At 36.0% G+C, this 16,918-nt stretch overlaps 1 protein-coding gene across 9 annotated transcripts in view; it reads right to left on the bottom strand.

Annotated features, from left to right (window-relative positions):
- LOC150078358 (uncharacterized) overlaps positions 1-16,918 on the bottom strand; it is an 821,930-nt gene that overhangs the window by 11,531 nt on the left and 793,481 nt on the right. For all 9 annotated transcript variants that reach the window (XM_090384968.1, XM_090384969.1, XM_090384970.1 and 6 more), the window contains 2 exons: positions 14,262-14,438; positions 4,257-4,391 (listed from right to left, as the gene is read on the bottom strand). In XM_090384968.1, the coding sequence (XP_090241094.1) occupies positions 4,257-4,391; positions 14,262-14,438 (312 nt within the window). The remainder of the gene's footprint in view (positions 1-4,256; positions 4,392-14,261; positions 14,439-16,918) is intronic.

Below are 16,918 nucleotides of genomic sequence, written 5' to 3'. Positions count from 1 at the left end.
AAAACTTGCAGCTAGGCTTGCATCACAACTGAAGAAAACAATAAGTTGAGGTGCTCAGAGAGTGCAGTGCAGAAAGCATAAATGAAATGAAAGCCAGAAGAATGAATGAGAGTGTAAGTGTGTGAGAAAAAGAAAAAGAATAAATATATATATATATATATATATATAAATATACACACACACACACACACACGGAAAAAAAATAAATATAAGAAAAAAGTGTAAAAATATAATGCAAGTACAGTAAGAATGCAGATTATGAATGAAGTAAACGTGTGTCTCTCCCACCTCTTCGCCTGGTGGGTTCCCCACTGCTAGCTAACAGGTCCCACCCCCAGAGCAGGATGGGCAGTTTGACCTTCCTACCAGATTCAACAGTACCTGGACCTGATAACCATCACCAGCAAAGACATACTGCGGCTTTGATGCTGACATGCCATTTGGCAATCTGAACTGGGTACTCTAACCCGATTTCCTTTAAAACCCCATCACCAAGCAGGGGAGGGAGGAGACAGGTCTCTGTCTCCTCCCCTGCCTGCTGCCCCCATACTTCTAGTATGGGAGGCAGGCAGGGGACATCCCCATCCTTCTATCTCCATCACTCTATCATCCCCATCCTCCTTCTACCTTTTTCCCCCAGTCTTCAGTCTCCCCACACCCATCCCTTACTAAACTGACCGAGTACACCCCTAACAATGCTGCCAAATTCTAATCAACACATAAATTCTACCACTTTCTTGTAAATCTTTAGGCCAAATTCTAGTGTTCACCCCTCCCTTATATATATATATATATATATATATATATGAAATATGAAAACGAAGAAGTGGGAGAAAAAAAAAAAAAAAAAAAAAAGGGAAAAACAGTACATGTACTTGAATGCGCCAAGCAGCAAAACAGGATACATGTATATAAATAAGTGTCACAAATGAAAGTTAAAAAAAAATAAATAAATAAATAATAAATAAAAAATATAAATATAGATGGAGAAGTTATTAATCACAAAATGCCGAGCCTAGTTGAAGAGAAAAAAAGAGAGAAAGAATGTTAAGAACCTATGAAAAAAAAAAAATAATAAAAAATCATTAAGTAGAATTAAATCTGAATTAATGCCGAATTAACAGGCTAATCATATGTACAAAAGCTAAAAGAAAAAGAGGGGAGGGTAATAGAGATAAAAATTATAAAATTCAAAAATAAAAATTAAAGAATTAAACATTTTAAAATTATAAAAATATTAAAAATTAAAAATTGGTACATAGATCAGGTATTTCATCAGGGGGCTACACCTGATCATGTACCAAACACTGTGTTTCTATGCAAACTCATGCTGATGGAGAAGCTATTAAAATGAAATAGATATAAAAAATTTTTTAATCTCCAGCAACATGAGTGAGGTAGCCCCAACGCAGTGTATTTAGATTAATAAATTAAGTAACGTGAGTTTAAATCAAAAGTATGTAAGTTAAATAATAATGAATAACAAGGTAGTGGTATAGAAAAAGGAAGCAATGCAAGGTAGGGCTTCGCCTCTAAGTTAAAAACATAGAGGCGAAGATAGTGAGAATAAGAAAAGTGAGAATGTTCGAATCACCCTCGTATTACACTAATAGTTCAACGGACGGAAAAACGAAGATCAGAAAGTAGAAAGATGTAAAGAGAAGGAAAAGAGTTTAAAGGATACTAGGCAAGCTGGGTGTGTAAGTACCCAACCTCATAGAGAGGGCCTTGGCTGTGAGAGTGTTAGTAGAAGTGGAAATTAATACCGCTAGCTTGTAGTGTATATTTTGAGTGATAGATATATGAAATATAATAAAAAATATGAAGAGGAGAAAAATTAAGTACTATGATATTTGGCAGAAATAAGTTAAGTGAAATATAATCAAGAAATGAAGATACAAATTTGCGATCATGATTAATAAGATACAATTATGCGAATATGATTAATACATTCCATTCTTATTAATCATATTCGCATAATTGTATCTTATTAATCATGATCGCAAATTTGTATCTTCATTTCTTGATTATATTTCACTTAACTTATTTCTGCCAAATATCATAGGTATTTAATTTTTCTCCTCTTCATATTTTTTATTATATTTCATATATCTATCACTCAAAATATACACTACAAGCTAGCGGTATTAATTTCCACTTCTACTAACACTCTCACAGCCAAGGCCCTCTCTATGAGGTTGGGTACTTACACACCCAGCTTGCCTAGTATCCTTTAAACTCTTTTCCTTCTCTTTACATCTTTCTACTTTCTGATCTTCGTTTTTCCGTCCGTTGAACTATTAGTGTAATACGAGGGTGATTCGGACATTCTCACTATCTTCGCCTCTATATTTTTAACTTCTTTTCCCTCCCCTACCTTGCATTGCTTCCTTTTTCTATACTGCTACCTTGTTATTCATTATTATTTAACTTACATACTTTTGATTTAAACTCGCGTTCTTACGTACTTTCTACTCAATTTTTAAAATACACTACGTTACTTAATTTATTAATCTAAATACACTGCGTTGGGGCTACCTCACTCATGTTTCTGGAGATTAAAAAATTTTTTATATCTATTTCATTTTAATAGCTTCTCCATCAGCATGAGTTTGCAAAGAAACACAGTGTTTGGTACATGATCAGGTGTGGCCCCCTGATGAAATACCTGATCTATGTACCAATTTTTAATTTTTATAATTTTAAAATGTTTAATTCTTTAATTTTTATCTCTATTACCCTCCCCTCTTTTTCTTTTAGCTTTTGTACATATGATTAGCCTGTTAATTCGGCATTAATTCAGATTTAATTCTACTTAATGATTATTTATTTTTTTATTTATTTATTCATTTTTTTTTCATAGGTTCTTAACATTCTTTCTCTCTTTTTTTCTCTTCAACTAGGCTCGGCATTTTGTGATTAATAACTTCTCCATCTATATTTATATTTTTTTATTTATTATTTATTTATTTTTTTAAACTTTCATTTGTGACACACACACACACATATATATATATATATATATATGCCTTGCCACTGAAATCCTTGGAAATTAGGTAGTGGAGCCTGCCACAGTACTTAAATTAATCTATTGGGTGCCTGACCTGCCTTCTCATGGCAAAGTGTAGGTCCCAATAGGGGCTCAACAGCTAATGGTCAGACAAACAACAGAACATAACACTACACAACAAACTGCTCCCCACACAATTTTTAAATATCTAGCCTCCAAAGAGTTCTATGTCATTTACAAAGAATACAGCGCAGAGATGGGAGAAACCCCTAGTGCCATTAGACAACTAACACACTTTACCACTAATATTACACCAAAAATAAACCCAATAAAAACACAATATAAACAGTAGCTTTTGATTTAATAGACTTGCCTTCCTTAACAAAAGCCCCACTTTTGTTTTCCTTCCCTCTCCACTTACATACATAATCAGCATACATCCCCTGGGTGCCTAACCCCCCCATACATCCCCCCACTGATACATAGACACCCTCATGATATAGGTAGCTAGTTCCATGATGGCACTGTGTCTCATCTCCTGGCCAGAATGTATAGCTTTAACTTTGGTCAATGTTTTCACAGTTGAGAAGGGCTCCATACAGAAGTGTGAGGCATATTACTTCTGAAACATTTACAAATCAGTATGCATTAATTCTCAATATCTAGCCAAGCTGTTCCTTTATAAATTGGAATGATCACCCTTCTGCATATCATCGACAGAAGTCCATTTGTTTTTGTAACCTGTATCGACTGCCAAAGAAAAAAATCTTTTTAAACTATTAATTACTATTAAAATCTTTTTCGTCTTCCACCACCTTCATAGGTAATAATCTGATGAAGGTTTACTGTTCATAAACAGGAACCATGCATTTACCGATAACAGCACTCAGAATTTTATACTGTACCAAATGGAAGGAACAAGCACGAATTCTATTTTTTGGTCAACTATTCTATTTTCACTGAATGCTTTTATTAAACTAAATATATCAATAGAACAAAATATTTATTTATTTTGATAGCTGGATGCATTATCAATACTCTTCCAAGCTTTACAGCTTGAACCTCAGTTTTGGTTAAAAAAGGACTGCTTTGGTACATGAAATATACCAAAGCAGTCCTATTTTATAATATTCAGAAATACAAAATACAACTAAGAAAAACTTGTAAGTGTGTAATTCAAAACAGTTTATTTATTTATTTTTTTTTTTTCAAAGAAAAGAAAAAAATTTAGTTCTATTTCTCCTACCTGAATCTTATCCTCAGTATTGCTAAGGCTGTCAGATAGATGTCTAAATTCTTGTGTCAATGTAAAACTATGACCGACATTTTCTGGCGATAGGAATTCTTCTACTATTTTTATGCAACTGTGGAGATTGAGAACCTACAGTAATAAATAATAAAGTAAACAACAAACAGCTGTAAAGCTGAGTGAAAGTTTTGAAGAAGAAAGGGAAGAGAGAGAGAGAGAGACCAAAAAAAAAAAAAAAAAATGCAAGAAATTCATACTTCTTTAAAAGCACTGCACAATTTTCATGACTCTTAAAGAGATTCAAACTGGCCAGCAATAGCATTATAAGGGTTGTGCCTTAAAAACAACATCACATCTCATTTAATTTTTTTTATTATCATGGTAAACAGGTAAAACAATTTTCTTTGTATAATTGCAGATCAATGTTAATCAAAAATAAATATGCAGCTTATAAAGAGACATGAAATTTATAAATTACAAAAAATATATATTTAATTTGCCATTTAAGTTTTTTGAAGGATAACTAAATTAAAGCTGGATTTAAGTATTGATTGTATGATTTCACTGAACATTCATGATAAATAAAGGAAAAATGAGAACATGATGCATGGCATTTGTGCATTGCAAGTAAGGATAACAGGAATCAAAGGCTTTGATATTTCATCAAATGAAGACAATGTGAAGTTTTTTGGAATTTTGCTTACCCTTCCCCTACTTCAGCATTAATCTGGCAATATCATCATGTATGCATTCAGATATGTGTTTGAGTTGGATCAATCACCTATTGCTGAATTCAGTCATTTTCCAAAATCTCCATGAGATATATGAGTTATATTTCATATACAGGTGCCCCCCGTTTAACGCTGATAACTCGTTCCGGAAAAACAGAGTGCTAAGTGAATCCACGCTAAGCGAGCTCGGCATTTCTAAGGTAACATGTGTATTTGTAAGTTGCGGTCGGTGTCATAGGATATTTCCTAATCAATAATAAACGATAGTGAAAAGATGCACAAATGTCGGTCAAAATATTTAATATTCAAATATTTGTACATATAAAATATTCTGCATTACATACATATATAATTATGTGGTAACTACTTTGGTATCAAAATTAAACTTAAAATTTCAATTAAAATCATGAATTTAATTCATCTAAATTGATTTTAATTGATTTAATTTAATTGATGAATTTAATCATGAAAAATGTGTCGATTTTGGGTTGAACTTTGGCCCTCTTTTAAATAAACTAAAAGGGGGTTTTAATTTTAAATCCCCTGCAGCGTTACCACCCAACAATAAAGTCACCTGATCCTTCGCCGCTTTGAAACCTGGCGTGTTTTTTGCTTCTTTCAATATAAAACTTCTTTTAGGCATTCGTTTCCACAAAAGTACTGCTTCATCTATGTTATAAACTTGTTGTGAAGTATAACACACAATACTCCCCTTCAATAGTTTTAACAAGTTATTTTTTGAAAGTTTCGGCTCCTTCATCTGCACTTGCGGCTTCTCCCTAGATTTTAAATCTATTCAACCAGCCCTTACCAGTTTTAAATGGTTCCACATTCTTTTTTTTTTTTTTTTTTTTCAGGTTAAGTTTCTTCAGATCATCATATTGGATAATCTCTCTCTCTCTCTCTCTCTCTCTCTTTTTTAATAATATTTAACTTAACTGAATTCTGCATTGGACGTTGTACAGCTATCTTTCCCGCTGATAAAATTAATTCTTTATTTTTTTTTATTGTTCTTACAGTTAAATTTGCAAGTCCTAAATTATGGCACACGTCCGCTTGTCTTTGACCGGAATTGATTCGCTTCAAAACGTCTAATTTAATTTTCAAATTCAGTCTTGTTCTTACATTTATAGTCTTCGTACTGCGCCCAGACATTGCTTTTTCATTTTTATCGGCCATTATTAACTCTTCGAAAATGTAACTGGGTTGGTTGCATTAATTACAATACAATGTTCAAGTAAACTGTCCGTTACGCACGATGTCTAATACTGTACTGAGTGACGACTAGTCTTCTGATAAATGCATATAACGCAAATATTAGAAGCAATATACTTTGATCTTTTTTTTTTTAAATGTTGATCTCGGAACTGCGTAACAAGTCACTGTACTGCAATTAAATTGAAGTGCGAGAAAATTTCACTGAGCATGGGAAACGTTTTAATGCTGTTTTGCTATTCATTTTCAAGCTATCGACTCCATCAAATGAAACGATTTCGTTAAATATGCCAAAAATGTAATCTGTAAAAGAGCGTTATAGTCAGATACGGGTTATAATATAAGAACAGCATTATAGTGAATCAGCGTAAAGCGAACCGCATTATAACGGGGGCCTACTGTATCTCATAACAATCATTTCAAAGATAGAGCATAAAGAAATAATACCATATCACCTGTGCTGGATGTAAAACTGCATTTTGAGGAAGAATGACAGACAATTTGATATAATATGAAAGTGCAAGACAAACCCAGTGATTTTGGAGTGTGTTATAGGCCTAATGACTCAAATGAGTACAACGAACAATTGTACAGAGAAATAGAGTGGGCTAGTAAATCAGAATGTCTTATAATGGGGATTTCAACTTCCCAGATATTGACTGGAACTTGTGGGTTTGTCATTTGCACACTAGAAAGACTTTTGTGGATTTAATGGATGATTGTTTTCTGCAGCAGCATGTTCGAGAGGCAATATTCTTGATCTGGTTATGAGCAATGACCATTCGTGTATTAAGAATTTGCAGATAAAGGAACCACTAGGTGGCAGTGATCACAGTGTACTGATGTGGGATTTACTTAAAGATATAATTACCATCAGGGGTAAAGGAAGGGGTTTTTGCTTTAGTAAAGGTGACTATAGTTGTCTCAGACAGTTTTTAAATTCTGTACAGTGGGATCAACTGATGTGTTACCAACAGCAAATTCTAAGTGGGAAGCATTCAAGGAATTAATCGCTGAAGCTACTAGACTTTTCATACCGATTAAGAAATATTGTTCAAGGTTTAGGCCTAAATGGTTGTCAAATTAACTAATGAGACTCGTGACAGATGAGTAAAATGCATGGGATGCATACAAATTATCAGGTAACACAGAAGCCTATGGCAGATATAAGCTAGTCTGTAATCAAGTCACAAAGGAGGTTAGGCAAGTGAAGGCAGATTATGAGAAATCTTTGGCAAAGGATGCTAAGAAAAACAGCAAGAACTTCTTAACTTATATAAACCCTAGAAGGAAGGGAATGAATCAGATTGGTCCACTTGATATTCATGGTTCAAGTGTTGATGATCCTGCTCAGATAGCAAACAAACTGAATGAGTATTTTGCATCTACATTCACACGAGTTATTACGGTTTGAAAATGGAGATGGTTATCAAATTGTAGCAGGGTGCCTAATGATTTTGTAATAACTGAGAGCAAAGTGAAGGGGAAATTGTTGAAGTTAAACATAAGAAAGGCACCTGGGGTGGTGGGATCTATCCAGTTATATTAAAGGTGGCAACAGAACTAAGCAAACCTTTAGCCATAATTATGAGAGGATCCTTGGCCTTGGGAAGTCCCCACGGACCGGAGAGTACAAATGTATCCCAAACTCACAAAGGGGGAATCGAAGGGTGAAGTAATTACAGACAGACCAGTTAGTTTAACTTCTGTTTCGGGTAAAATAATGGAGTCACTGGTCAAAGATGCATTGCATGATCATCTAGACAAGACTGCAATAATAGTTCAGACACAGCATGTGTTTGTTCAGGAAGTCTTGTCTGATCAATCTGATTGGATACTACGATGTGGTCACAAAGGAACTGGATGCAAAAAATAATTTTGATGTCATATACTTGAATTTCAGGAAAGCTTTTGACACTGTTGCAATGGAAGACTACTGTACAAATTGAAGCAGAATGGTATTAAGGGTAAGCTGCTACAATGGATAAAAGGATGGTTGAGTGGGAGAAGAGAGAGGGTGGTAATAAATGGACACTGCTCTTTGCAGACTAATGTTATTAGTGGAGTCCCACAGGGTTCTATGTTCGGCCCACTGCTTTGTATATTTAACAGTGATATTGACGAAGGTATATCAGGCTTAGTGTAGAAGTTTGCAGATGATGTAAAGGTTGGCAGAGTTGTTAATGACAGTAATGGCAGTGTGCTACTGCAACAGGATCTAGAAAATTTGGGCAGATGGGCTGAGAAGTGGCAACTGAAGGTAAATACGGTTGATCTGCCAACCCGCACTGGACCAGCATGGCAGATTATGGTCCATTTCCCTCAGCATGAATTGTTGAGGAGGCTTCCATCCTGCAATGGGTTGATAATGGCTACAATTTTTATTTTAATCAATGTCACACCTCCATGTGCCTGATTGTTATGGTTGTGTACAACACGATCTTGCCGATGAATTATATAGTTCCGGAGAGAAACAGTTATATGTGGTCAGGTTGGTTTCCTGAAGGCAGAAAGCGATAGGATCATATTGTGAGGAGATCTTGGATGTCATTTAAATTACTGCAATATCCTCTACAGTTCCACTGCGGAAATGTAAGCATTATTTGGGTTTAGTAGAAACCTCGATTTGATTTCGAGGGGCTGAAGGTTTGTTTTGTTCAGGTTTCCCTTTCCCCTTCTTTGGAAAGTATGGTTTTCCCGTGTCCATATTCTCATCAGTTCTAGTATGTGCTCATCTTTCTGTGAGCTATCTTCTAAGTCCATGCAATCTGTTTGGTTTGCATCAGGAGAGGTAGTTACTTTACTGTTTTGCTGTGGGGAGGCACCTGGCTGTACAGTAATTGGAGTATTTATGGCTTTACTTTGTTTGCTTGTCGTTTGGTTTACTGGTACAGTGGGCAATACTGACCTTGCCCACTGAGATAGCGATTCGCTTGGTGGTATGGTTACCACCATTTGGGTCGCAATTCATATATGTCTTTTGGTTGCTTGAGCATGGGTTGATTTATCATTATTCAGGGCTGGTAAAGATTTTTTGGCCTCTTGAGGGGACACTCCTTATAAAATGCCAGATGTGTTTCTCTGCAGTTTTGACAACTAGGTGTTGTAGCTGTGCATTCAGTGTTCGTGTGTGCATTGGATCCACATGCGGAACAGGCAGCTGCTCCTCTGCAGACTGTCTGAGTGCCCAAACTTCTGGCACTTGTAGCAGCATAAGGGGTTCGGAATGTACATTCTAACATGGCAAATTAAGATAACCTTCTTTGATTGCTGTTGGTGGTTTAAGGTTATTGAAAGTGAGTATTATGTTCCGAGTGGGAACTAGTATGCAGTCTTTCTTTGTCATTGTTCTTCTTACAATAATTACTCCTTGATCTTGTAATTCCTGTTTTAACTCGTCATCTAGCACGTTCATGAGGTCCCATTTGGTGATGACACCTCTTGACATGTTCAGGGAAATGTAGTGAAGCGGTAATGGAAGTTCCTTCAAAAGTTTTAGTAGTTGCTCAGACTGTCGAGCAGTGGCAACTTCAACCAGTAAGTCTCCTGATCTTAAGCGACAAATTGTCTCTGGGGTACCTATTATGCTTTCTATGTATTTTTGCACTAGAAATGCCGAGAGTTTGCCAATAGGTTGTTCTTCGGTTGAGTGAATGATAAGAAAGGTTGGAGTTCTGATTTTGGCTACTTCACTCTTTTAACGTTTAGCTACAACAAAATCAGGCTCAGACTGTTTTCGCCCTGTAAGGGTCTCATCCATGCACCCAGTGGATTTCTGGGTCTTAGGAACTGTTTGCTCCATTTCACCCTGGAAGGGAGAGCTTTTCCCCTCCAGGTTACTGGCCCCGCCACGTGGAAGCAGGAGCAGTGCCACCTTTGTGACCAAGCGGTAGTGGGTTAGTAATAAAACAAAAAAAGAGAAGAAAGAAAGGTTACTTTTCCTTCTGATCTAGTAAGGTGCTTTCTTTACTGAATGAACTGAGTGTTAATGTAATGCTGAAAATAAGAAAACGTAATAAGAAATCAAGAAAAAGTGCTAATTTACTGGCAAAGACGCTTGATCACAAAATCGCTTGGCACCTGGGGCTGGGAAAAGCAGATGATTACCCCTTTGTATAAGGCAATGGTCAGGCCACGCATTGAGTACTGCATACAGGTCTGGAGGCTTCATTTTAGGAAGGCTGGAGATTTGCTTGAGCATGTACAGAGAAGGGCAACAAGATTGGTGAGAGGAATGAAAGGGTCCTCTTACCAAGAGAGGCTTAAGTTCTGCAAATTGCAGCGACTGGAGACTAGGCACCTGCGAGGTGATCTAATTGAGGTCTATATGGGGGTGTTATTGTTATTTGGTTTTTAGGAGCATTAGCAACTAAGGCCATATTGCTCCGGGATATGCGGTGGTCATTCCCTGACCTTTCTGCATCCTCCATATCTGGTGGTGACGGGCTCGAACCTTGGTCTAATCAAGAAGCGTGTGCTACGCACTGCTGCTCCTTCCCACCTGGCTACAGAGGCGCCCCTTGAATGGGTTGGGCATGCTGAATTCTGATGGGATCCTTCCACTTGCTAAGATTATGAATCTATGGTGGCATAAATTGAAACAGAGAAAAGACAGTTGTAGAATAGATGTGCGGAAATTTGCCTTTAGCCAGTGGGTGGTTAATTGCTGGAATAAACTCCAGTTTGTCGTGGAAGTTGATATGTTAAATAAATTCAAGGAGGAACTGAACAAACGTTTAGAGGGAATGGTTGTGTGTGAATTTTTTGGCTGATGCTACATAAGCTCATAACACTTGCTTTCTTGCATCACATGCCTCTATTACTATTACTAGGACTGCTTCTTTGTTGGCTGTGATATGCTATTTCATATCCATTCTCACGAGAGATTCATCTTAGTGGATGCCATTGTTTTGCAATAAATGCATATTATTTTTGTTAACAGAATTCACTTGATATTCTGTACCCTGCAGATTCTGGCAGTATAGTTTTAAATGTGGAAATAGTGGGATGATGATTTTATTTATAACCAAGTGTGGTGGTATCTGCACTGTTTTGACTGCCAATAAAGAACAAGGAAAGATACCCTGGCAGATATCCTAACAAGGAAAGACACTGGATTTATGATCCTGTTGCAGAAAGCACTGATCACTACAGTGAGAAGAAGATATACAATAATGCTCTTGCTATATTTTGGATCATGGAGTAAGGTAACCTGTGGTTTACATACATATATATATATACACACACTGGTGTTGAAGGTTATGTTAGGCATTTTATTGACATAATCTGCTGGCTAGACATGTATAGGGTATTCAGTGGAAAATATCAGAATAAGCCTGGAAGGAGTACTACGATATGACATTTAGTCACTCTAGTATCTGTATGGAGAATTAAGAGCACAGTCTGTCAGTATAGCACTTAGAGACCATCCCATGGGTAGCCACGACCTCCTGTTCACCTGCTGGTTGTAGCTGATGATTACATTACCTAGGGAATTCTCAATTTCCAACCGTAATGATAACCTAACATTTCACTACATTAAAAAAAAATGGTTTTCACATGTATTAATTCCCTCCTCTGCGGAGTTCTCTCTTCAGTGGACATTATCTACATGTATAACTAAATTACGTGATAGGTTAAAAAAAAAAAGTGACATAAAAGTTTTAAAAAATTGCTGAAAAACATAACTCAAAATGGCACAGGCTTGACTGGAGAAAGCAGCAACAAAGGTTTACTATCATTGGAAGTCCGAGAATCAAGTAACACAAAAGGAGAAAACAGGTGATTTGTTTGCTGGCTAGAGATAACACTTCTAGCTCTGAAATAAGCAAGGTGATTGGCTGACTTTATCTTGGTGAACCTCCTAAGAATGAATGTTTCTGAAGTTCAACCTGGGGGGGGGGAGGAAATTAAACATTAATGTTAAACAAAGAGCATTTCCCTCAAAGGTGAAGACTTCATTCTTTGCCATTTGGTACTTCATCAACAATTCGTCAATCAGGAAGCATTTAATCAGTAATCAAGTCAACTAGAGCAAAATTATTCAGAGAGAAAGAAAAAAGGGGGGGGGGGCACTACAAGATTCCTTTAAGACTTTTCTTAACCATGCAATACTCCATAGTCACATTTTGCTTAATAAAACAGACAGACCAAACAACAAAACTATCTAAAAAACAAATTAGTTCGACTAAGAGCCACAGTTAACTCTGACAACACACAACCAGCTTTCTCCCTACCACAGCAGTGGCCACTAGTGTGCTGATGGAAGGTAGTCAGCATGCACCAGCATGAAGAGGTAATGTGGCAAAAACACTGTTCCAACAAATGTTCCTTTAGGCAATTCCAGGTAGTTTCTCCATCAGAACTAGAGGCTCAGCTTCCCATTTCAACAGAATACCAATCTATTCCAGAAAATAAATCCTGTTTCCCACTCTGCTTGACCAAAACTTTGCATTTTTAGCTTATCCGATGTTCCTGTTCAAAATACACCCCCCCCCCCCCCCACTTTACAGTATATGTTTTACTATGTTTCCTGCATGGGAATTAGGGCCAGGAAAGCAAATGACATGTAAACAAGATTGCAGCCAACAAAAATTATGTAGAAGACAATAAAAACAATTTACTGCACCAGTAATATTTTGTATTACTGGTGCAGTAACCAGCCATTTTATTCCAAATATTTCTTTTTCATGTTTTAAACTGAACAAGTGGTTTTTTCCTAGGATGGAGACCTTTTTTGTTAACAGGGCATGGTTCTTTGAATAGTAAATTATTTTGGATTAAAGTCAAACCCTTACTGTGTATGTGGTGTTGAAGAAACTTGGTGCCATGTATTATATGATTTGAGATATGGAAATGAAAATAACTACTTGTCAGATTATAACAAGTTTGTTGCTTTTCAAAGGTTTGCTATTTCTGTATTTCTAAAAAGAAGACAGTTATCAGCCTGGATATTTGTAAACTAATAGCTGTTCACTGTATAGATTTTTTTCTCTCTCCCCCCATCCTATTCTTATCCTGTTTTTATTTTTTATTTTATTATTATTATTTATTTATTATTTTTTTTTTTGTTTGCTGGCACTATGGAAATTAACATAGTGCAGTATAAATTGCCAGAGTGAGATGGGGGGGGGTTAAGAGGGTTCACCCCCTCTTTTTAGTATTTATTTATTTATTATTATTTTTTTTCCTTCCTTTTTGTTGTGTTTGCTGGCACTATGTAAGTAATAAGTGCGGGATTGTGGATCAGGATGGTGTCTTTTTTTTTTTTTTTTCCTTTTCTTTCTTTATTTTATTTTTTATTATTTTTTTTTTTATTATTTCTCTGCCCACCGCATATCCCGGAGGTTTAATTCCTGAATACCTGTGCGGGGAGGAGAGATTTATTAGTTTATTTTATTAATATATAAATATTTTATTATTATTTGTTTATTTTTATTTTTATTTATTTTTTATGTAAATGTTATTTATTTTATTTTATTTTTTATGTATTTATTTTATTTTATTTTTATTATTTTTTTATTTATTTTATTTTATTTTTTATGTATTTATTTTATTTTATTTTTATTATTTTTTTATTTATTTTATTTTATTTATTTACTTTATTTTATTTATTTATTTTTTTTTTTCTGGCTTCCAGGCTTGGGCAACTTGGGGGTGGGATTGCTGGCACCCTCTGGTCTAGCACTTCTACCAGAGGGTGTGAGAATTTTGTGCGGTCAGCACAGATTCATAAGGACGAGCATCAGGCAGCAGTTATCCTGGGTAATGACTGCTCTCTGGTGGCTCGGTATCCTGTATAAGGATAATAAAGTCAGGGATATTAGGTGGATTTGGACAAAGGTCTAGGGACCACCAAAGACAATAATAATAATAAAATAATGCCACTACCTCTGTGTATGTACCAGAATATTTCAGTCACAGTGCATAGTAAAACTGTTCCTATTAGCAACCATAAAGGACAAACTCTGTTGACATACAATCATATAATCAACTAAGTATCTTTAACATAGCTGGGTAACAATAAAATAAAATATATTTAACAATAAATATATACCTGGTGGGGTGCTCCTGCTGGAATAAAAACAGTATCGCCTTGACACTGAATAAATGTATAGCTTTCAATTCCATATTCCTTATTCAACTGATCCCTGAGTTCCTCATCTAAATACCAGTCCTGAGTGTGGATGGGATCATGGTGAGGTTCCAACTTTTTCCCTCTTTCTACTGCAACCTAAGACATTAGTTAAAAATTATTTTTCCCCCCTCTTTAATAGCACTAAGAGACTGATGATATCAATAAAACCTCTGTATTTACTCCAAGTTACAGAACTATTTTTAAATAATTTACACTTATTTTTGTCTTCTTGCCTCATACACAAAATTACAAGTTAGGAAGCACTGCATCACATTTTTATTTCTTAAATTAACTGATTTTTATATTTTAATTAATAGAAAAAAAAAATAACTCATGTCATTAATTAACTAAAAATATATAAAAGTAATTGATTTCACTTCACTACACATACTCCTGCCTAAAAGTTAAGAATCACAGTGTGACAACAGTTTTCATTATTTTTTTTTTTAATTAGTTATGACAATTTCATATATTAACACAACACACTACAAAGTATTTTAAGATTTTTTATTTTATTAAGTATTGAAAAATTGACAGCAAAAAAAAAAGTATAGAAATGATTAATATTAACTATACTAAATTTTTATCAAAATAGTTCATGAGATTTTAGCACTGCCTTACAAAGATATGGAATTCCAAGTGATCTGCAAGGTTCTAAATACATTTTGTGATGATCTGTAATTTTCCCAAACTGGGAAAATTATAATTTTGCAACCCCCTCCCCAGAACTGGTCTACCCTAGGAGTCCGTAGACCAGTTCCAGGAGGTCCATGAAACAGTGGTCACACACCCACACAAGGTTGTTAAAATTAAAGTATCCCTATGTAGAGGGCTATGGAGCAAGTTCTAAGGCTCATACTGAAGAGAAATTTGAACAGATGCTCACCATTTATTAAAAAAAATAATAATAAATAAATAGTTACAAATATTTGTCACTGTATGGCATGTAACTATCTTAGTTATGATTATGCAAATAACTTACATTATTTGCATAAACGTAAGTTATTGCCTCAGCGCCACTACTTGGCTCTACTGTACTGTATAAAAGCAAAGCAGTCTCTTCAAAATCATATAGTAGATGTTTGCCCGCACTACAGCAGAAACGCCAACAATGTTGCAGGAAAAGGCACTATTAGTGAAGCTGTACTATCAGAACAGCAACAATGCAGCTGCGGCTATCAGAGAATTCCGGCATCAGAAGTGCATAAGGCGTGGACTTAACTGTTTGTGCTGTCCGGAAAATGATTGCGAAATTTGAAGCGACAGGACATCTTGGTGTTTAACCAGGTAGAGGTCGAAAACAAGTGGACTCCTCTCATGTTGAAGATGTGGCTATGGCTGTCGTGGATTTATCAAGTCAATTTCCATGTGGTAGTGAAATGGATATGCCGTATTCCACAGTAAGGCTAGTAATATGTCAGGTGTTGTGCTACTATTCTTACAAGATGCACATGCTACAGCAGCTAAAGCATGGTGATGCAAATATTCGTTTCACATACGCACTTCAGTTTCTGGCGCGAATGACAGTGGATATCACTTGGCCATGGAACATCCTTTGGAGAGATGAAGCTCACTTTTGCTTAAATGGACAAGTGAATACGGACAACTGTCACATTTGGGCAACAGAAAACCCTCGAGTTATCCAAGAAGTCCCGTTGCATTCTCCAAAAGTGACAGTGTGGTGTGCATTTACAGCCACATTCATGATTGGGCCATATTTTTTTGAACAGGTAACACCAACTGGACCCCGCACCTGTTCCGTCACTGAACAGTGATATTATAAAATATTGGCAAATTTCGCAATACCACAGCTGCAACAACGTGGGTGCCTTCAGGATACCATATTCATGCAAGATGGTGGCACCACCCCACATCAACAGTTGTGTCCAAAGTTTGTTAAGGCAACACTTTACAAACGAATGGGTCATCGGCCGTTGTTTCTAGACATCTTGGCCACCCCTGATCACTGGACTTCTGGTTGTGGGGTTTTTTGAAGAACCAGGTGTATCGGGAATGATGTCAAACTCTGGCAGATCTGAAGGACAGCATTAGATGTCAAGCGATGGCTCTTCCAGTTGACATGTTACATTCTCCTGTAGAAAATGCCGTTCTTCGAATGGAAGCTATTGTTGACCAAAATGGAGGACATACTGAACAATTGTAGTGCTGTTCAAGCGATTTGTATTGCCACAGTGCCATATAGTGACAAATTTTGTAACTAATTTTTTTTCCCCAGTAAATGGCGAGCACATTCTTTATTATACCTGTTGTCCAATTTCTCTTCAGTACAAGCCTTAGAACTCGCTCCAGAGCCCTCTACATAGGAATACTTTAATTTTAACAACCCTGTGTGTGTGTGTGTGTGAACACTGGGATTTCTGAAGAGAAAATTCAAAGGTTTGTTTAAAACAATGCAACTTTATTCTTATTTTTACATAAATATATAATAACTATTTATCATCAATTGATAAATAATTTGACCAGTTCCAGAGGATTCGTTTCGTGGACCCCCCCCCCCCCCCCCGCACACTTAATTAACAGTGATGAGAGGGAGGAACTACTACAAGATATTGAGC

The sequence above is a fragment of the Mastigoproctus giganteus genome, chromosome 11 (genome assembly GCF_048544385.1).
Source record: "Mastigoproctus giganteus isolate SK-2022 chromosome 11, ASM4854438v1, whole genome shotgun sequence".
NCBI lineage: Eukaryota > Metazoa > Arthropoda > Arachnida > Uropygi > Thelyphonidae > Mastigoproctus > Mastigoproctus giganteus.
Note: the sequence above shows the minus strand (reverse complement) of the source record. Positions and strands in the feature narration are given on the sequence as shown.